We start from the raw sequence: 22,533 nt of genomic DNA, 5'->3' as shown, positions 1-22,533 counted from the left end.
CAACTGATGAAGTATAATTACCATACATCAAAGGTTAATCGAGCTAGCAGAATCGGCTTATAAAGACCAGGATGTCTGTGTTATCAATACAACTGTTGTTGTTTTGTCAATGGACCTCCTGCAATTGACCCCAAAGTGGCCATACTGAAGCAAAGGAAATTCACAGGGATGTAAAACTGCAATGTAAAACCAGCAAATTACAATTAATCAACATCTACCTATCAACATTGGATTGAATTGGGGCAATGCATGTTCTCCATATTTAAGGAGAGACTGGATGGCCATCTGTCAGGGATATTGTAGTTACATCCCAATTTGCACTTGGACAGAAGATTAGGCTAGTTGACCTCCAAGATCTCTTCCAAACTCTATGATTCTATCATATGAGTTTGCCCAAAAGCTGCTTTGAGAATAACAGGCTAGATTCATGAAGGAGAGACCTGTAAAGTTGGATCTATTTCCCAATTAACTTTTCTGTTTTTCCTCCTCCAGACAAAACTGATACTAGAAATTGGTCTTTTCCGAAACCGCATGTTCCTGTATTCTGTCTTGGGGTCTATTTTGGGTCAAATGGCTGTTATTTACATCCCTCCACTACAGAAGATCTTCCAGACTGAGAATTTAGGAGCACTAGGTAAGTCTGATGGCTGAAGCTCTGAAAGAGGATTGGGATTTTTCTTCCAAAAGATGATTTAAGACAAGTGCATAGCTCTGGCCGACAATTATTCCATCTTTTTCAGGAGCTTGGAAGGTTGGCCCAATAGCAGTGGGAATATATGGGTCTTGTTAGGGGGCAGTTGCAGGGGGCGGTTTGAGGGGGCACAAGTGAAGCTGTACTTGCAAAGGAACCACCAGTAGCAGACTCTAAGGCAGGCATCCCCAAACTTGGGCCCTCCAGATGTTTTGGACTACAATTCCCACCACTGGTCCTGTTAGCTAGGCCAAAACATCTGGAGGGCTGCAGTTTGGGGATGCCTGCTCTAAGGCTTTACCTGTTTCACACCTGACCACATATGATGGCATGATGATGAACAGAATCCTCCCCCCTCTGAGACTTGGGAAACCAAATTATCCCCACCCCTCCAAACTCCCAGAACCACCTAGTTTCTTCTGAATGCAAGCCCAATTGATCCCTAATTACACACCCACCACAAAAATAAACATTAGAGGGAGCACTCATACCCCCCCCCTTGTGCAGGGTTGAAATGCCCTCCATATTATCGGACTGCAACTCCCATCATTTCTGACCATTGGCAGTGCTGGCTGGGGCTGATGGGAGTTGGAGTCCATAACAGCTGCATTGGCTATAGTCAAACCCTTCCCCCCCCCAAGGGAATTGTACCTCAGGAGAAGTAATACGAGCCTCTTAAAAATCCTCAGCACCTTAATAAATGACAGCTCCCAGAATTCCTTTGGGGGGAAAGCCATGACTGTTTAAATCAGGGGTCGGCAGCCTAAGGCCCATGGACCCCCGCTACCCACTTGGGGACCCCCACTCGCTCAGTTGACTCCCATGCACCTAAACCAGCGCAGAGCAAAGCAGGGACTGCCTTCCGCAATGCTGGCCAGCTTCCCATTGGCTGCAGGTAACTCCTGCAGCCAATGGGAAGCTGCGCATGCCTCCTCCGCGCATGCGTGTGCACGCACACACACACACACACTTTGGCCTACCGCGGTGTCTGCGGGACCGTGAACCGGCCAAAGCCACAAAAACTTTGCCGACCCCTGGTTTAAATGTACAGTGTGAATGTGGCCCTTGCCTGTATATCAGCAAGAGATTGAATCTTTTCCCTTCCCTTTTCTATCCCCGATAGACTTGCTGTTCCTCACGGCCCTGGCTTCCTCGGTTTTCTTCCTCTCTGAACTGATCAAAGTGTGCGAGAGATATTGCTGCGCCCCATCAAAGACGGACAGCAACATCCAACTAGAAGCTGTGTGACCAAAATAACTCAGACTTCCCTTGTTGTGGAATGTGTTGGAATGGAACTGTGATCCAGGACAATTCACAGGGGACAAGTGGATCTTTTTATACACCTCTCAAAATTCCCAACCATCTCTACATCCCAGCCCTGTCACCCACTGATCAGATTTCTTCCATGTCACCATCCAGTCCATTGTTATAGTTTTGAAAGGCGGCTTGTGTTGCTCCCAGCTATCTCTCAGCTTACAAGAGTGTCTTCTGCAGGGCCAGAGAATGGAGCAGAACCACAGCACCATCTTTATTTATTTAAGTTGCAATTAATTCTTTTGTTAATAAAATGTGCCTTCTAGGGGCTAATATGGCGTAGTCGTTGAGAGCGTTGGACTAGGATCGAAAGCTTGGGGGGGGGGCGTGCAGGGAGACACAGGTTCAAATTCCCATTGAGGTCGCCGAGCAACTTTCGGCCAATTACCATGTCCAGCCCAGCCTACCTCACAGGGTTGTTGTGAGGATCAAATGAGGTGGGGGCCTAGAGGACCTATGTTTGCAATACTGAGCTCCTTGGAGGGAGAGGGAGAGGAAGAAGAAAGAGAAATAATATCAGGTAAATCTTGTTGAGATGGAAGGCTTCAGTCACACCAGGGTTCGGGTTTTTTCTCCAATCTCACGGCTACGGAAGAAGGTTCCATCACAGGAATCAGTTTGGAAGATACCTTGGGAGATTATGTAGTGCAACGCTGCATTGACATGGCAGTTTATTCCATTTCCCTGACGATTCCCTGACTGTAAATTTCTGCATTATATCTGAGCTTTCGAATGATATAAAAGCCACTTCCAGGAAACTAATGGAACATAGCACATATTTAGCATTCATTTCCATGTTATTTGATTCTTGGGTGGGTGGGGGAGACTGTTTACACCCCCAGAAATCTTGGAAGTGAAAACCCAGAAAATCTTGGAAGTGATTAAATTTGGGTTAGTATTCTAGCATGCAACTTTTTCCTGCTATTTTCGATTCTAGCATGCAACTTTTTCCATGCATGCTCTAAAGGATACGGGACTTGCAATATTGTCCAGTGACATTCATTGTTGTACCACACCATGCTGACTGGTGTGAATTTTAGCATGCCATGTCATTATATCAGTCAAAAAGCCATTTTCATAACACAACAGTGTGTGGGGTTAAGAGAACGTAAGAAAATTGGGCAGAGGTGACAGCATAATAAATCGGGGAAATTGATGCAATATTACCCATATCTCAGTGTGGGGATTCTTTGACCCACCAGATGTTGCTGAAATACACCTGTTGAGGCTGACGGGAGTTGTAGTTCAGCAACATCTGCAAGGCCAAAGGTTCTCCACACCTAATGTCTAGCCCAGGCGTGGGCAAACTCGGCCCTCCAGATGTTTTGGGACTACAACTCCCATGATCCCTAGCTAACAGGACCAGTGGTCAGGGATGATGGGAAATGTAGTCCCAAAACATCTGGAGGGCCGAGGTTGCCTATGCCTGGTCTAGCCACTTGCAAATGCAGCATCCCTGACAAGACACCCAGCCTCTGCTTAAACGCCTCCATCAAAGGAAAGTCTCCTCCCTCCCTCCCTCCCTAGGCAGTCTATATTCCATGGCCAAACAGTTCTTACCATTAAAACATTTGCTGTTCGTTAAAACAGCACCACCCAAATGTCCACACGCCAGCCACACAGGTTCATGTTACAGGCATGCCAGCGAAGATGTACTGTTAGTACTGTTTCAGCTGTTGCGTTGAATGGCTATCCTGTGACCGAGGCCCCTCTCATTCCAGCAGCCCAGGTGGTCACCGGCCCAAGACAGAAAAACTAAATAGCTGAAAAGCATCTGATGCTTTCGAAGGCGCACCTGATTCCTCCCCACACAATTGCCTTTTGCTAGGGTAGGTCATTGTGGGAGGCAACCGGCAGGTGGATATCTGTAAAGGGAAGAAGGATAAGACAGATAGGGATCCCACACCCCCCCCCATCCTCAGCCATTTCCATCTACCCCAATTCCAAAATGCAGCAAGATGTCCCTGTGGCTCTTTCACAAAGGGGACCGAACCAACGCCCCACAACATTTCTTTTAGGGAAAAAAACCCAGAAAAGCTTAAAAACAACAAACGTCGTCCTACGTTAAGGACGGTCCCTGGTACTAGGCAATGGCTAAGAACAGGACATAGGTGGGTGGGACCATTTCATCCCAAGGATCCTGCCCATTCTTCTTGTGCGGGAACCATCCAAGGGCTATATGCTAGGGGTGGGCAGGGTCAGAGGCAAAAGTAGGTGGAGCACTTTGCACGGTAGGCTACCTGAGTCTTGCCTTTGGACATTCCAGTGACGCAGGCGTCAGTGGTTTCTACAGACACACACTCACCCCTCTCTAGCCACCGTCCAGGCAAGCAAGGGGCATTATGGGAGCTCAAGGACATATTCCAGACAGGCAAAAGCACTCAAAGAGGGGGCATGGCAAGGTAAATGAGGAGTGTTGGTCCACAGAGGGTTCTGAGGGCCAAGCAGTAGTGAGAAGGGCCACATTCAAAGATGGCGAACCTCAGTCCCAGTGGCTGAAACCCAAATAAAAACTTAACTGAAGAAGCTGCAGAGAACAAGGGTTATAGAAAAGAACTAGAACGTTTTATTTGTTGCAATTAATTTGGTACATGCAGCTGGACGTGCATTATTATAATACTGCAGCCTTATTGCTGATAAGGGTCCTTTAAGTTGCCCCAAGCACAACAGAGATAGTCAAAACGACACCGGGGTTGAGTTCTTCCAGAGAAAGAATTTTATTTCTTATTAATAAGAGACTCAAGGTGGCTAGTTCCACGACATGAGTAAAGAAACACAAATTGCAAAGCTCTCTTATACACTTCTTTTGGGCTCTTTCCCCTCTGTAAGAGTGCGCAAGCAAGGGGGTCACGCATGCAAGGGGGTCACTAGTACACGTCCTGTGCGTAAACACATGCTGGCTTAGGCAGTGGTAACATAAACAGGACTATAGGGGACAATGGTGATTTGCGCATCTCCCCCCCCCCCTTCACATCATCTATGCGTATTGTCAATTACTGTCGAATTCATATCTCTGGCTGGCCCTGGTGCCCTTGGGTAAGTTCCGTGTCTTCGGCAGCTAACACATCATTCCCTTTGATAAGAGGAATGTTTTCATTTTACAAGGCTGTTCTGTCTTCCTGTCAGTTCTGTGCAATGCCTCCCTCTTACCCTTTTGGCCCACAGAGAGAGGCAAAGAAAAAAAAGCATTTTATGCAAGACATCCCAGGGCTACAGCCTATACAGTCAGAATTCATACAATGCAGGCAATGCAAACTATAGGATCAGATCTAGCTCAATAATACAATTTGCAAATCACTCTCTACAATACCACTCAAAAGGTGTTAAAAAGAAAACAAAAGGGAAAGAAATAGCATCATGAACAGGAGCAGACTCTTCTGTGCTGGTCTCTGGCCTAGATAGTTTCTCTTCTTCCAGCATGGAACATCTCCCTTTCCTTGAAGCTGTATTCCAAGTGTTAGATGTGTTGCCCAGCTGCATTTCCTACACATGCTATCTATTGCCTGATCTACGCCACAATTTTGCCCTCCGTGAATATATACCCGCCGTTATATATTTTAAAAAGAGGAAAGACAAAAGGATGTGCTCAAAGCAAGCTCACAGCCATCACCCTGGAGAAAAATAATGCCAACTAAAGAAGATGGAAAAGTCTACAATTCTTCCAGTTGGCTGGAACAAGATCAAAAGGAAAAACCAGGGCCACCCCCACCTTTGTCCATGGCTTTCTATGCTTGACGGAGTTGCAAAGGGTTATAAAACATCCGCTATGGCCCAGTTCCCTTGTGCTGAGCAGTGCTTTGCTTGATTCTCCTCCATCCAGCTTCCTGGTCCACAGGAACAAGGGCGTACTATCTTCGCTGTCAGTCTGTGTCTCTGAATACCAGCTGCTGGGAATTGCAAGTGGACAAAGTAATCTTGCGATCCTGCCCTGCTTGACGGTTTCCCACAGGCAGCTGCTTGGGAGAACAGGATGCTCGACTAGATGGGCCCTTGGCCTGATCCAGCAGGCATTTTTATGCTCCCACCGCAGGCAAATGCAATCAGCTTGGTGACCTCCTTCAGCACGCTTGCTTCCCTTACCCCAGGGGTGGCTAACCTGTGACCTCCCAGTTGGCACTGGCGATTCCCCCTGACGGCTGGACCATCCTGGCTGGTGCTGATCAGAGTTCAACATCTGGAAGGCCACAGGTTAGTCTCCGCTGCCGTGCACTGATCGATATCTGCTAGAAAAACTTACATCTTAAGCCAAGTCAGACTAATTGGTCCATCAAGCCTAGTACTGTCAGCCGTGACTGAGCAGGGTCTTTAAAGGTCTCTCTTGCGGAGGGGGTGTTTCTATCAACACCTACATGATCCTGCTAGCGGGAGCTGCCTGGGTCACACTTCAGCCTTTTCGCCTACCAAACACATACAGTGGTAACTCGGGTTACAAACACCTCGGGTTACAGACTCTGCTAACCCGGAAGTAGTAGCTCAGGTTAAGAACTTTACCTCAGGATGAGAACAGAAATCACGCAGCGGCAGCGGGGTGAGGCCCCATTAGCTAAAGTGGTACCTCAGGTTAAGAACGGTTTCAGGTTAAGAACAGACCTCCGGAACGAATTAAGTTCGTAACCAGAGGTACCACTGCATTCTACCCATCAGCTAAAGTCCATCTATCCCAAAGTAGGGGATCAAGTGAAAATCATCCTCTGGCAGGCCTCTCTTTTGATCTACTTTTGAGGGGAGGCTGGTTCCAGCAGCAGGAGAGGCACTTGCGCCACATAAACACCATACATGTTAAAATCCTGTGATACCACCTTAAACAGTCATGGCTTTCCCCCAAAGAGTTGTTTAGAAGACACCCCCCCCCCAATTCCCCTCACAGACCTACAATTCGCAGAGTTCCCTGTGAAGAGAGACTGATTGTTATAGACTCTGAGAATTGCAGCTCCAGGAGAGGATGGATGAAGAGCTTGACTCTGTAAAAGGCAGCTTCCTATTGCCCCTATGAAAAAGAGGATAAAAATAGCTAGCTATCATAGGCTGGATACACAGCAAGACACAGCATCTATCTACACAGATAAGCCATCAATCAGGACAGAAGTAGCTCTTTCAGATTAACATGCAGATTTTCCGTTTCAAGCTTCTCTTGCCTTGTCTCATAGACACTATTCTACAGAAAGAAAAATGACTGTGAGCATGATTTAATTTCTGATCTGCGGCCTGTCCCTAAGCATTTTTAGGTAGAAGCCCCACTGAATTCAATCAGATAAGACTCCCAAGTAAGGGTGTAGCAAGATTTGAGGCCATCTGGCTATAGGGCAACATGGAAGGATTTGCTATCAAAGTATAGCTGCCAAACAAGAAACACCCCTATGTATCTTGTAGTTTTATTGCAACAAAGCCGGTGGAACAAAATAGTTCCTTCTAAGGTTACAGGCCTTAAACATGATGTCACCAAGACAGAATAGTAAACATAAAAAGATGCATTCACAAGCTAGATCGGTTCACTCAGAAGACCAGAACAGATCCAGCTACTGTGGAAATTATGCCTTTGCAACTTGATCAAATATGTCAACAAGCCAAAGGACACTTCAATTTCCAACATACTGTTTACCTCTATAGACCACTTTTATTTTATTGTTATTCCTCACCTTTCAGTAATCTGCAAGGCTCAAGTGGAACTATAGTGGAAGCTAATACTTGGTGTTTTTTTTACACTTGCAAAGGGAATGTCAGTTTTAGATTCCTTGCTTTGCATACTTAATTTTCTACTCAAAAGTTCACTACCTTAAGACTTAAAAAAAAAAAGAGGAAAAAAGTTAATGACTAATGTTATGAATACCAAGCCTCGGCAAGCAACTTTTTCACACACTTACTTTTCTTAGCATGATAAGAAGTTCTGAGTAGTTCTAAAGTGTGCAGCTTATGTTTCAGAGGATATCATGGTATTTGCCATGTGGTTTGTGCTGCATAAAGGTGCAGATTTGCAAAGCGGACAGGCGCATGAAAATCCAAGGTAGAACCCCGTCTTCATAACCCTTTATAGTTCCCTACTGAAGGCCTACTGAATCCTGAAGTAGGCCTTAAACTGAGGACTTGAAATCATTTCTCGACAATACCTAGCAAAGAAAATTGGGCCTTTGGGTTTCAGACATTGCTAAGCTTGGCTGCAACCAATGTTTCATCCTTCAGACTGGCGCCCCGTCTTACAGCCTGCATCCACTGCTTCACAGCATGATTTAGCATTGATTCGTGCTGATCCGGTTAACCTGCAACTTGCCGTCAGCAGCTCAAGGATCAGCCCAATCTCATGCATCTTAAAGGTTCTGGTGTAGTGATGCCATATGCACCCAGAAATTCACCAGGGGGGCGGTCTTTTGCTTGCACTCCCAACACTGGCCTGTGCCTGCACCACCCTGGAAATCTGACTTAGTTCTCAGTCCTATACACTTATGTGAATGGTGTCTGGGAAAGCAGTCTAAAAGCAGCATCGATCAAGTGTTCAGTTCTCTGGCTACTGCCTTTACAACATTCAAAATGTGGGTTTCCTAAAGCAGGGTCTGTGAATGTTCAACACTGAGTTGAACCAACTGTCCCCAACAAAACTTGCTTCAGCATGATTAGCAAAGGCCCTCTTGAGCCAACAAGCTGCAATTCGTTCAGGAAGCTGTTTCCCAACAGGATTCTTGAATCCTCCCTTGCGCTGCTCACAGATGAAATGTGTGACTAAATAGCGGGTGCTAACACTGATCCAAAGGAGGGGGAGGGACAAGGACCTGTCTTCATTTATATACAGCAATACCCTTGATTATTAAGAACTAGCTAAAGCATGCAATCACCCCATCTGCCCACCACCGACAAACCATCCTGCTACACTTAGGATTTGTCCCCTAACCAGACAACATGCAACTCTAGGAAAACACATTACACTTGAGCGGTTTGTGTTATCAAGTTTTGACATGCGGTGTTGAAGAGAGATCAGAGACTGCTCTGCACAAAGCATCAGGCAAGAGCTTCCAGGCCTTGTTCTCAGTTGTCGCCCCCGTCGCCATCGGCAGGATCCCGAAATCCGTCACTCTTCCGGCTCTTCCCGATCATCTCCAGCAAAGCCTGGGCCTCGGGGTCTGTGTCCAGGATGCTCTTCTGCCCTGCCCCCTAAATAAAAACCCAGAAGGCAGGTTGGAATGCCAAACAAACCAAGAATTCAAGAAAGGGAACAGGTCACGGCCAACCCATCCTGGGGCCCTTTCGTTTTCACGTCAGGTCTACGTTAGAAGGAAGTTGTTGTTGCTTCCCTGTATTACCTCTCCCCCCCCCCCCCCCGGCCATCCCTCTGCAAACAGCAGGACAGGTTCTGCGGCCCCCACCCACTTGCCAGCCTACTTTGTTGGTCCAGTCAAACAGGTTGGGCAAGGTCACAGAGCTTCCTGAAATGACTGGAGACGGGGAACAATGTCAGAGCGTGATCTCTGATCGCTAAGAGGAACCCTTGGGGCACCGCTGGGGGAAGGAAGGGAAGAAACACAAAAAACAGCACAAGCACCCACACCCACCATGGCATTGTTGCCAAGAAACTTAGCAGCTTTTCTGTGCCAGGAAAGCAATACGAAAATGCCGTTTTCCTCTCCGAAACTTTTAACGGACGATTAACTCTAGTCTTGCTTTGAAGGGGGGTGTACCTGTCTCTGCAACGGCTCTTGTTGCTGTTTTGATTGTCATTTGGCAATTAGACCAGACTTGTCACTCTGGTGTTAGCACTGAACAGAAGACTTTTCTTTTGCCTTTAGCCTTTTCATACATGCACGGTGCTATCATAGAAAAGGGCTGGCCTCCAGAAGCCACCCCCCCTCTTAAGGGGAAACACATCTTGTGGCCCATGACCCCAAAAGAAATAGTACAGCCATGCACAGCAGCCCATTGTGGCCTCAATAAATCTGTTTTATCTGAGAGGATGTGACACAAACAAGAGGACATGCCACATCCCCTCACTCCTCACAATACTGATCACCTGTATGGCTCAAAGGAGTTGGGGGGGGCGGTTGAGAACATCACAGCTTCCTGTCCACTCAATCTCCTCTCTTAGAACTGATAGCCTGTTAGGTGCCATTTATACAGCACAATGCCATGCCTGGACCATGGGTGCTTCTTAAGGGTTTCCACCCTCCAGCGCAACATCCTTTAGTGTTCATAGGGATGGAAGTTTGCAAGCCGTTTTGACTCAGAGAGTTCATGTGTGGGTTTCAAGGGGCTACTGACCCACTGCCCAGCTACCTCAAGGTTATTGTTTTGCTAGAGAGACAGTCACAGCGGTCACTTACGGCAGCACTTTCCGGGAGGTCTCCCACCGCCCAAACCTCCATGGCGTCCAACGTGAAGTTCTCCTTGGCCGACAGCTGGGGGCTGTTGTACGTGGTGCATCTGGGCTTTGCTTTGCTGTGGCCCTTCCCATAGTTGCTGTCGATCCACAGGCCAAAGTATTCATATTGTCCGCCCATGCCCTGGGAAGGAAGAGCAAAGGGGTTTGGCCGACGCACTGCAGCATGCAGAGTCTGCTCCTTAACTGAATGACCCTATCAGCGTTGGGTGGGGCTGGAAGGACACGCTATGGCAGGCATCCCCAAACTGCGGCCCTCCAGATGTTTTGGCCTACAACTCCCATGATCCCTAGCTAACAGGACCAGTGGTCAGGGATGATGGGAATTGTAGTCCAAAACATCTGGAGGGCCCAAGTTTGGGGATGCCTGCGCTATGGCAATCCACCCAGAGGCAGGCGTCCTGGCCCCACCAACACCCAACCCATCTAAAATGGGCCTTGCTGGTCACACATCCTGCTTCTTGCAGTACTCAATCGTCAGATACCTCGGAGAATCTCACAAGGAGGGCAGGAGGGTGACAGCTCATCCATGCTACTAGTCCTCAAGAACTGGCAGCACATTACCTCTGAACAGGGAGGTCCTGGATAGCAACCATTATTAGTCACCCTTTAACAGGCCTCTCTTCTTCCTTGACTTTATCTAACCCACTTCCGAAATGATCTAAGCTAACAGCCATCATCACACCTGTGAAACAGTACCTTTCTTTATTGTTCAAAGCCATAGGCTGCCACAGTTCAATACAGAAATAGCAAGACAGAATACAAGTACAAATCAATTTCACTTATATCAAACAACACGCCATTTTTTAAGTCAAACTACATACTGAAGGTGGAATACCTAAGAAGAAAATGCTGACAAAGAAGAAGCAATGAAGAACACGTCTTCCTATTCAATACGATTTGGGGAGAAAACTCCCAACAGGCTCTCCTCTGCTGAACTTTTTTTTTTTACAATAACTTTTTCTGTATTTCTATCCTTTCAGCGTATGTATCCATTGCTATTTTTTTAAATGGTTGCCTACATTTCATTGTTTTTTATATTAAGAATTTGTAATTGTGGAATCATCTGGCTCCCCTTGTTCTCTGTATTTTGCCTCGTAATAAATAAAAGCTCAGCTAAATAAATATAGGCTTTCAGTTAGATGCTCAGCAAAGGCCATCTGGCCAACCACACACACACAAAATCCTGGACAAGCAGATCAAGCACACAATCTGCCAAACCCACAATCTTTAAGTGGTGTGATCCAGCAAAAACTGACCCTCACTGCACAAGAGGACTAGATTCCCCAGGGTGACTGAAAGTGCCGTATTAGAAGACAGAGCTCTGTCCTTCAACTGTTTTGTACTTACAAGGCCATTCGGCATTGTCTGTTGCCCGTGATTCAGGTACATGTAGTGGTCGTTGTAGCCGGTGTAAGTGAAGACCTCAAGCGAGGGGGAAACAGAGAACAGAAAGCATCCATTGTTGCCTGTAAAAAGAAAGTGGAAGGAAGAAGGAGCACAGACCAAATAGCAAGGAACAGAAAGGAAGGCAATCTAGGGACACAGAACAGAGGAACCTGCCTTACACCGAGTCAGACACTTGGTCCATCTAGCTCAGTATCGTTGACACTGACCGGCAGCAGCGGCTCTCCAGAGTTTCAGACAGAGAATACTCCCAGTCCTGCCTGGAGATGCCGGGGATTGAACCTGAGAGCGTTTATTTAAATGCACAGAGAAATTTTGAAACGCCAGCACTCATTGCCAGAGGTCTTCCTGGCCCAAATGATGGCGCTTAAACTGACACGTAAAGCCCTGATTGGCCTGGTACCCAAGAACTTGAAGCAGACGAGGGCATCCTAATGGCCCCTGCATTGGATGAGGCACCCCATAACCCTACCGCTTCTACTGCTAATTTTCGCCTGCCACCTGTAGGGCAGCCAGTATTAAAGAACCCTCTATACACCCTGCATGGAGGTCTGGTGAGGCAGAGGCAAGAGAGATGCACTGGAACAAAGAAGCCTGCCTTATGCCAAGTCAGACTATCAGTACATCTAGCTCAGTATCCTCTGCACTGAGTGGCAGTGGTTCTCATGGCCGTCTTACCCATAGGTGCTAGGGGTGCAGGGCACCCGGGCGCTGGGCTCTCAGGGGTGCCAGGCCAAGAGTCCGGGGCCCGAGAGTTGAGTCCTGGGAAGAGCCTGCGCATTGGTCGGAGCGTCACAGTGGGCTCTTCTGCTGCGGGAGGTTCTGTGCTGCTAGTTTGGAGGTGACCAAGCCAGCAAGACGTTGAGGTGGCCGGCTGGCTCCACCCTCCTGCACACCTGGGACTGGGAAACCTGGGACTGGGGGCAGGCGGATCTTTGAACCCCGGCATTGCATACGCTTAAGACAGCCCTGGTGGCTCTCCAAGGTTTCCTGACGAGAGCCTGCTAGATCAAGCCAAAGGCCCATCTAGTCCAGCATCTTCTCCTAACAGCAGTCAAGCAGATGCCTCTGGGAAGCTCACAAGCAGGACATCTGAGCAACAGCACTCTCCCCATCTGTGGCTGCCAGCAGCTGGCAACCAGAGGCATGCGTTTTTCAGACAGGGGTCTCTCCCAGTCCTGCCTGGAGATGTCAGGAAATGAACCCTTGACCTTCTGCATGCAAAGCTACAGCTCTTTCCCGGAAGAACACATTTGCTCTACGTCCTAGGCGTTTTGATCTGTCCTGAGAATACTCTCCACCTTAAAGAGAGTTAGTTCTAATCTCGGCAGAATCCAAAGCAACGGCAAGGTCGCCATCTAGTGGGGAAACAGTAGCAAGTCATTTTGACAGCATGCACATTTTAAAAAATAAATAAATCTGTGAAGTCTGCAATTCTGTGCACACTTGCCTGGGTCTCCAACTTACTAAAACCAATAGGGACTTAAACTGAGAGCGTCAGTGAGAAGACCCCGGGCAAAATGTGGTGTTGGGTGCAAAATTTCATCTTCCCCAGAAGTTCGTGTGACTCTTGTCAGTGAAGACAGGCTTGAAAGAGTGAGAGTCAGGGGAGAGAAGCATCAGGCACAGGGAGAACATGTGGCCCTCCAGGTCCCTCTCTCCGGCCCTTGGGACTCTCAACAGGCCACACCCACTCTCCATGGGCCATGCCCCTCACTGGCCTTGCTAAGCAAAAACGTGTGCTTGAACTCTAACAAAGCTTCTTGCTTGCCTGTATGAAGGACAGAGAGGGTTGTGGGGGAACCTTCCTACTGTGCAAAAGTAAAATTTGCATGCATTGTTCCACTTTTGCCCCTGGAACATGGTCCCCGATAGGCAATCTCAGCAGGGAAGGCAGGCTTCTGGCAGGAACCACCACCAACCCTCCTGCCCAGCGAAGGGAAAGCCAGCTAAAATCTCTGAAGAATATTGGGAAGATGAGATTTCCAGGAGCCATGGAAATACGGTAAATTGCACGCTTTGCCCAATTTATACAAATGATCCTGCTTTCGTTGGCAAAGAATTTGGGTTGTCTAGATCTGTAGAATTTTTTAGACAATTGTTTTTAAACAGGATGTGCACAGGGCCTTGCCCCATAGCACCTGCCAGAGGAGCAGGGTTGAGATTTCATGAAATGTGAGCTATAGGTGGAAAGACCCAACAGGCATTCTTACCTTGAAACTGTGGTTTAACTTCCCAGGAACACGATGAAAAGCCACCAAAGACGTAGCCATCGGTGTCCTTCAGAACCAGCACGCAGGGCCCCTGGTTGACAATGTGCCCACACAGCTGCGTAAAGCTCTCGCCGTGGACCTGGGAGGCAAAGAGGAGCCTCCATTTGTGCTGGAGCTCGGGAGGCAGGTGAGAGTTGATGTAGGTGACGGTCGGGATGTTGAGGAGGCTGACGAAGCGGCTGCTTCGGACCCCTTGGCACTCTGGAAGCAAAGGGAAGCTCTCTTGCTCTTGGTCCGGGAGAGAGTGCAGGATGTGCAGCCCCTGCTGGACGACCACAGTGAGGAAAGCGGAGACCTGTGGAACCCGGAAGACCCAATCCTCAATGCTGCTTACGTCACAGATAGTGTCCAGCGCCTGACCACCCTCAAGCCTCTTCCCATCTGCAACAAGAAACAAAAGTTAGAGGTAAGTAGCACCAGGAAACCTGGTCGGGTCCAAAGGAGCCACTGCCAAACCTGACCACTGGATCCAAGGGCTTTAAAATGGATCAGGACTAATGGACAGAGGAGGAAAGGTCTATTAGTAGCTATGTTGTATTTCAGAGGCAGGAAACCTCATGCCCGAGAGCCAAATGCAGCTCTCTGAGCCTGTCTCGTCTCCCAAGCCACATACCCTATGGAGCTCACAATGGCCACTAACCATTGCCAGGGCCTACGACTAAACCAAAGCGAAAACGGACATTCTGCCACTCACCTGCCGATTTCAACTCCGACATTAACTGAGACGCCAAAGCTTTTATTCCAATGGTTGAATTCTGCATAATCTTCAAGTTCCAGCCCTTCAGCATCTTCCTGTAGCTCAGGACGTGAACCACAGAGCCAACCAGATCCTCTGCAAACTTCAAGATTTTTTTAAAAAATTCTTAAATGGCAGGTGCACACACACAAAAAGGAACAGAAAAGGATACTAACAGGGAGTAGTACGATACGAATAACTACAGCTTCCATATGGAGAAAGACAGCATCTGCCTTCCTTTCCTTGTGCTAAATTTGCAAACAATTCCTGGCTTCTAGCTATTGATTCCTGGCTTCCCACTCTGGGTTCCCAGATCCATCACCTTGCCCTATTTCTGCTCCAGTCCCTCTTCCTCTCTCTTATAGGCAAATGGAACACATTGGATTTCCCCCCCCCCTCTTCTTACCTCGATGATCTGACTTCCCTTCACGGTGCTGTCCGTGTCCGATATCATTTTCATGACGATGCCTTTCTTTTCCTCGGCGTTGCCTTTGAAGAGTGCCGACATGAAAACGACAAACTGCTCCTTCCCCACCTGCCCGTTGGACCCAGGAGACTTCTCGGCCAGCGGGATGCTCTTCATCCCATTGTACAGCCGGACGACCATTGATTCAGGGAGGGCCTCCTTGACGTGGGCCTAGAGACAGAAGGAAACGCAACAGGGAAGTTCAGCCATCCTGAAGGAACAAGCTGTCTCCAAAGTGGCAGGAGCTCACCCTGCACCAAAGGCAACGCATCCTGATGCCAAGGGTCATCTCTTCTCTGGCTCCCCTCGCTGTATGTCTCTTGCTTGGGCTAACAGGCAAAAGGAACAAGCCGGCCGCTTGTTACACATTCAGCAAGCCAGGGATACTTTCACATTTCAGATTTCTACCTCTGGAAATCGGCTCTTAACTGGCTTGGGAAAAGGCTTCCCACCCACCATTCTGAGCCAGATGGAGCCACAGTTTGATCTGGTATAAGGCAGTTTCCCAGGCTCCTTTCTGGATAGCTTGGTTGGTTAGAGCATGATGTTCCAAAGTCGCAGGTTTGATCCCCGTATGGGACAACTGCATATTCCTGAATTGCAAGGGGTCAGAGTAGATCAGGCATCCCCAAACTGCAGCCCTCCAGATGTTTTGGCCTACAACTCCCATGATCCCTAGCTAACAGGACCAGTGGTCGGGGAAGATGGGAAGTGTAGTCCAAAACATCTGGAGGGCTGAAGTTTGGGAATGCCTGGAGTAGATGTTCCTCCGGGTGCCTTCCAACTCTACAATTCTATGATTATCAGGCTGCTGCAACTACACTTTTTAATTATTTGCATGTTAAATTTCTATCCCACTCTCTTCCCAAAGGACAGCAAGCCACAAAGCAACATAAACTGCAGGCATGCTGGATTAACAGTCAATACAAAATAATTCCCAGGATTTGCAGGACGGGGAAGAAGCCGCAGTGGCTCAACTTGAAGAAAGCCAGAAGGCTTTTTGTTTTTTATTTATTGCATTGATATGCTACCTTTTCCTCCAAGAAGTTGGAAGGTGCTGAACATGGTTCTCCCCCTCCTCATTTAATCCCCACAACAACCCTGTGAGGTAGGTTAGGATGAGAGCCAGCCACCGGGCCAAGGTGAGCTTCATGGCCGAGTGAGGATTTGAACCCTGATCTCCCAGGTCCTAGACTGGCACTCTAACAACTACACCACCACTCCGGCTATATTAATCTTTAAAAGTAAACAGTATAGTATCACTCATGCAACCCACCCAATTTAGGTTATGACCACTTTTGTGCTGTAGCTCATTACTGGGAGACCAATGCATGATTTCCGGAGGGGGGGGACCAGTGGACTGCAGCTTCCATCCTCACCAACTACTGGACATGCTAGCAGGGGCTGATGGGAGTTGGGAGTCCAACAACATCTGAAAAGCTACAGGTTCTCCACCTCTGTGTAGGAGCATCCTCTGTAAAAACAACATCACCACTACAAGCCCTGTCTAATCTTAGGAATATAGGAATCTGCATTATACCAAGAACTTTTAACTCCATCTAGCTCAGCATTGTCTGCACTGACTGGCAGCAGCTCTCCAAAGTATCAGGTGGGGGGGGGGGCTTTCCCAGCCCTACCTGGAGATGCCAGGAATTGAACCTGGGACCTTCTGCATGCAAAGCAGATGTTCTACCATAGAGCTGCAGAGTGGCCAGGAGACTGAGACAAAGCTCAAGGAATCAAATCTTGCCACTGCTGTGAATTCAGTAGATGACTTTAAGCAATTCATTTAAGGTCATCTGCTCTATGCAGGGCTACTGCAAATATTACAATAGGACCATGTCCACAAAGTGCTGCAAACACAGAAATTATCTGGAAAGGCTAAGCATGTTAATTGTCAACCAAGTTTTGTTTCTTGCCTTGAGCATCGCCAGAGTCACATCCTTCTTGGCTGGCTTGCCCCCCTTTCCTCCAACAGCCTCCCCCGACCCGGATAAGGCAATGAAGACGCTGTCAATGTCGGCTTGTTCATCAGGAAGGAACCTTGAGAGGTGCTTCTGGTAATGGCTGCTGCTTTCCACGTTCCCCATCTTTTCCAGCAGATGGTGGAATCCTACGAGGATGATGAAAGGGAAAAAGAAAGAGACAAGCATGAAAACGGCAGCAGGGCTCAGAAGGTACCAGTCCCAAGCGGTGTTTCAGGAACAACCAGGAAAGCCACTGAAACAGGGGCACTGCCAAGTTGCAGCAGTGGAGGGAGGGGCAGACGGTTCAAAGTCATTTTGCAAAAGCACAAAGGCTTCACAGTCCTGATCAAAATGGAAAAAACAATATGGTTAAACAATCAATTTGACTCGTGAAGAATTAATAACGCCTGGCTGCAAATTGAAATCTATTAGAAAGTGTCAAATGACCCAACAGCTCACGGATGTATGAGGGCTGAAGGCCCCACTTTGTGACTGGAAAGTAATTCTGCATGTAGTATGTGACTTTGTGTGTGTGTGTGCGCACGCATACATGAGAGAGAGAGAGAGCAACAACTAAGAGCATAAGAAGTTCCCTGCAGGATCAGGCTAATAGCCATCTAGTCCAGCATCCTGCTCTCACAGCAGCCAACCAAATACCTCTGTGAAGCCCTCAAACACGACCCAGACACAGGAGCCCTCTCCCCTTCTGTGGTTTCCAGCAACTGATATTGAGAAGCATTACTTCCTTTAACAATGGGGGAAGCATAGCTATAATGGCTAGTTGCCACTGATAGCCTTATTCTCCATGGATTTTGTCTAATCCTCTTTCAAATCCATCCAAGTTGGTAACCATCACTGCCTCCTGCTAACCTGAGAAAAGAATCTGCTCGCCTTCCAAAATGCCCCCAAAGACTAATGTTACAGTAGAAAGCCTGGAAGACTGAAAGCCACAAGGTTGTAGACTGCCGAATATTGGCTTGCAATTCTATACTAAAAGACCACAAGAACCCACCCCAAAGCATATGCTGGAATCCACTGATATTGCATTAAACACTCCTTTGGAAGCAATGTAAAACCTGCAACTGCATGCTGTAAAAGGTGCCTAGAGAGTAGGAACTCCTCATGACACCATCATCATCAACAACATCATTGGTTTGCATAGAAAAGGCCCAGAAGCGGAAAGTTCTTTGTCAATAATTTTGATACATTTTAATAGAATTTTTTAGCAGTTAACAAAAATATAAAACAATCAAGTGGGATATACATTTTGTAAAATAAATAAGTTGACTGTGTCGACAAAGGGGCTGTTTCCATACCATCTTCATAAATCTGCCTTCTGAAATCATGCTTCAACTGCAACCTTTCAAGCGCTCTCTCTTCATTCCTTTGAGTAATCCCATTGGGACATAATGAAAGAAATATTCCCAGCAGCATCAAACACACACGGCCCAAGCTCCCACTCTCTCGAGGTCAGGAGCATAAATGAAAGCCTTTTTTTAAAACCAAGTGTGAAACACAAGTGCTTTTCATTAAACGAGCCGCAGTGATGGAAATACAAATTAACGATCAAAGCCCAACAAGTATGAATTATTCACAAAGCGCAGTTACCTAAAACCTGTCAGAGAAAAACACACACACATACATATCAGGAGCAGCAGAAATACGTTTTGTCATCAAACAAGGTGAACATTAATCTGTTCTTGTTTAGGGCAATCAAGCCAGCACTCCCATATGACATTCAGATCAGGACAATGAGACGGACGAGGCAGTGCTTGAGCTTAGAGCTGTAACCAGCTCAGTCCAATTCAGAATATATCCACTGAAATAAATAGACCTAAGTTAGCCATGTCCAGTAATTTCAGTGGGTCTACTCTGAGTAGGACTGAGTTGTATACAACATCAGGTGGGGAGAAGCACACTACTGAACACCTAGTAGACATCAATGGACTTCTCTTTGCTCACCTCTTATTTTCAATAGAATGCTCCAAATACAGAGGTGGGATCTGGCTTCAAAAACCCCTTCTACCACAAGGTTCAGACTAGCCTACCTCACAGTTTTGGTATGTGGATACAAAAAATTAACCAAGGAAGGAAGGAGCAAGATCCAAGTGCAGGAAACAATTGGCCTTTGACTTCATAAGCTGACTGTTGCAGCAACTGCTAAGTGTTGCAATTTGCTGTTAACTTTAAGCACCACTTGGTGGAAAAGAAGGTTGCAAGCAAGCCATGATGTATCTTCACATTATTCATTCAGCTATTTAAACAATTTCTATACTGCTGAACTACAATTGTCTGCAAGGGGTGATGTATGAATTCATAATTAAAATCACTCAGTTACTTTTGAATTACAATTAATGAATTGTTAAAGATTAACATTATTAATAATGAAATAAATATGACTCGTTCCCAGCCTCTGTGATATACAGCTATACACACAGAGAGATAATTATATATATAATTCTTTATTTAAACAAAATATATACTATGCAACTACAATAGTCTCTAATATAATGTGTGCATGTATAATATATACATAGCTGCCAAGTTTTCCCTTTTCTCGCGAGGAAGCCTATTCAGCATAAGGGAATTTCCCTTTAAAAAGGGAGAACTTGGCAGCTATGTATATAAAACACATACATACCTTCAATTATACTCAGGTTCACAAATTCATAATCGGTGACGTCCTAATTGATAGTCACACGTGCCACGCCACTTATTAATATTAATGTAGGCCACGCCCCTTCGTTACTATTCATATTTGGAAACCCCCCACCCCACCGCGGAAATATCCTCACTTGTCAGCGACGGTTCCTCAGGCGTGGACGCTCCCCGGACGGCCGATGTTCCTCAGCGGTGTCTCCTCATTCCCGCGGCAGCGCCAGCACCGCCGCCACTCTTGGCCTCTGCGGAGGCCTTCCCTTGAAGTACCGCCCCGCTGGCCGTTTGACTGACAGAACGCTCAGCCAATAGGGGACGCCGAGCTATCTGCAGAGGCGGCTACTAAAGTCGGCATCATCGCAGCTGTCCGCGTTCTGTACAGTACTGCATCATCAACTCGACAGACTTGGCATAGAGATAGAAAAAGGGAAGAGTGGGTGGAGCGTGCTCACGAGAGTGGTGCTACATGGGCTCCTCCTCCTACCATTCCCATCTCTTTGGTGACCCTTCCTTCGCTATGCATTGTCCTGGGAGCTAAAACGGAAAAGGGTTCGACCTAAGCCGGAAGTTCTGATTAAAAACGGAAAGGGTGGACGACTCTTCATTTTAATCTCTCTATGTTGAGGTGAAGGCCGGGATGGGTTCTCTCTCGCGGGAACTTCCTTCTAGGTGTCCCGCCCCCTTTTGTCGTTGTAGCCAATGGGAGCGTTCGTGGAGTAGCGGGAGCGCCGGGAGAACAAATGAAGGCGCTGGTGAATTACGGGTTCGATTCCCAGGTGCGCTTGGATAGTCAGACTCTAGCACCAAAAAAGAAACTGGGTGGCATTTCTTGACGTTTTTACCTGGCTTCAACCTGACTAATGCATACATTGCCACTGTTAGCACAATATGACATGTGAAGTTGGGCAAGAGTTACAGGCACCTATTGCATGCTGTCAATCATGCAGGGGCAATTAACTTACACATGAGTGCATGATTTTCCCTTCGCTGCTATAGTTCCCATAACTCTTGGGGGGGAGTCATGTGCTTCAAATGTGCATTGGGTGTGCGTTAAATGTATGGTGTGGATCTGCCTGTGGTGCCCTTCCGCAAGCCTAAAGTTAAAACCAGCATTTTGAATGGAGGGTGGCCACAAATTGGAGGTGTCAAAATCAGGTGTCTTGTCACCTGGTTCCCATCAACTCTCTGCCTGCAGCATCTGGCATCAGCTGCACATTCTGAATAATCTTCACAGGCAGCCCCACATAGAGCATGTCACAGTAATCCAGTCTAGGTAGTACCACAGCTGCTTTGATGTGTACAGATCCCCTGACGCAACATGATCCCAATGTCCATAAGGTGGCAGTGCAATATTTATTACCATTAATGCACAACCTAGTCCAGGAACTGGACTCTTTCAGCATGTATTTAGTCGCTTAGAGCCTTAGACCCTTAGCCATTTCTTTTATTTTAATGAAAGCTGGAAATCTATGGAAGCGGAATACAACCAATACAGCAATCTGTGTGTTTTGTTTTGTTTTTGCCCTGCATTCCTGCAAAATTGTGGTACTGTATCTTATAGGCTGATGTGGGCGTATGTTTTTCCACCCTCTTTTCAAATGGAAGGCAAAAATGTGAAGAGGGCGGAGAAAGAAGAAGGGGAAATTGATTGGTGCTCAAACCATCCATCACTGCTTAAACACTAGCCAGTATATTTCATCTGTTCTTCCTCTCCATCTAGCCTGATATAGAATTCTGAACACTCAAAAGCTTACTTAAGGCATAGAATGATTATGTTAATGATGCATATTCTGTCACATCTTGGTCAACCTAGCAAAGTCATCGTCCTAATGTGGCTTTTTGGAACTTACATTCTTCTGGGCCAACACAGCTACTTTTACCTTTTTGTGACAGTTGCAACAAGTAGATACACACACACACTAAATAATGTCAGAATCCTACCTAATTGCTTGCTAAGAAATCACAAACTTAAGGCTTGATTCCTAAGCAAACCATCTGGTGGACCTAAATGCTGGAAGATTCAGTGCAGACCAAATAAAAGCACTTCTCCACGCAGAACACGGTTGAAATTTGCTCCTACAGGAGGTACTCGGTCGCTAACTTGGATGACTTTAAATGAGGATCAGGAAAATTCACAGGGGGGGGGTGTTGGCTCTGATGTCACATGCAGCATGCCTCTCAATATTGGCTTAGCACTCTGTTCTCACCGTGGCCAGCCAGATGGCTGTGAGAAGCCTGCAGGCAGGAGTTGAGCACAACAGCATTCTGAGCAGAATTAAAACACAACCACTGCAGCAGTAGCCACTGGTAGACTTCTCATCCATAAATTTGCCTACATCTTGCAGGAGTGAATCCCACAGTTCCACTATGTGCTGCTATGTGAAGAAGTACTTTCTTTTGAAAAATGTGCCCCTTGATTCCAGTTGCTGGGGGTCCCAAGTGGGGAAAGTGCCACTGCACTCAGGTTCTGTTTACAGGCTGCCTTTTTATTCACAATATATACCGTATATATTGTTTTTAAAAAAAATGTCCAGTAGCACATTAGAGACAAACTAACTTTGTTCTTGGTACAAGCTTTCGTGTGCATGCACACTTCTTCAGATACACAGACAGACGTAGCCAGCGGAGGCTGCAGTCATAGGAACATGGGAAGCTGTCTCAG

The 22,533-nt window shown here is 47.0% G+C and overlaps 2 protein-coding genes across 2 annotated transcripts in view; one reads left to right on the top strand and one right to left on the bottom strand.

Annotated features, from left to right (window-relative positions):
• The window catches only part of ATP2C2 (ATPase secretory pathway Ca2+ transporting 2), a 37,686-nt gene extending 35,412 nt beyond the window's left edge, over window positions 1–2,274 (top strand). The window contains exons 26-27 of the mRNA XM_035117919.2: window positions 493–634; window positions 1,815–2,274. Of these exons, the coding sequence (XP_034973810.1) occupies window positions 493–634; window positions 1,815–1,939 (267 nt within the window). The 3' untranslated portion in view covers window positions 1,940–2,274. The remainder of the gene's footprint in view (window positions 1–492; window positions 635–1,814) is intronic.
• Window positions 2,275–4,698: 2,424 nt separating this feature from the next.
• Window positions 4,699–20,383, bottom strand: MEAK7 (MTOR associated protein, eak-7 homolog). Its single transcript, XM_035117920.2, has 8 exons — window positions 20,009–20,383; window positions 17,166–17,359; window positions 15,187–15,417; window positions 14,739–14,883; window positions 13,985–14,425; window positions 11,715–11,833; window positions 10,309–10,488; window positions 4,699–9,145 (listed from the first exon to the last, which is right to left on the bottom strand). Exons 2-8 carry the CDS (start codon window positions 17,334–17,336, stop codon window positions 9,020–9,022), a joined length of 1,413 nt encoding a protein of 470 aa, XP_034973811.1. The 5' UTR covers window positions 17,337–17,359; window positions 20,009–20,383; the 3' UTR covers window positions 4,699–9,019.
• Window positions 20,384–22,533: the final 2,150 nt, after the last annotated feature.

The sequence above is a fragment of the Zootoca vivipara genome, chromosome 6 (assembly GCF_963506605.1).
Source record: "Zootoca vivipara chromosome 6, rZooViv1.1, whole genome shotgun sequence".
Classification (NCBI taxonomy): domain Eukaryota; kingdom Metazoa; phylum Chordata; class Lepidosauria; order Squamata; family Lacertidae; genus Zootoca; species Zootoca vivipara.
The sequence above is the reverse complement of the archived record's forward strand: the minus strand, read 5'-3'. Positions and strand labels throughout refer to the sequence as shown.

Excerpts from the sequence above, each read along its gene's own strand:
- MEAK7 (XM_035117920.2), bottom strand. The coding sequence starts at position 17,336 with ATGGGGAACGTGGAAAGCAGCAGCCATTACCAGAAGCACCTCTCAAGG. Across the intron at positions 11,834-13,984 it reads AGTTAAACCACAGTTTCAAG|GCAACAATGGATGCTTTCTG; the intron begins GTAAGAATGCCT and ends TTCTTTTTACAG. Across the intron at positions 9,146-10,308 it reads ACCTCCCGGAAAGTGCTGCC|GGGGCAGGGCAGAAGAGCAT; the intron begins GTAAGTGACCGC and ends GTTTTTATTTAG.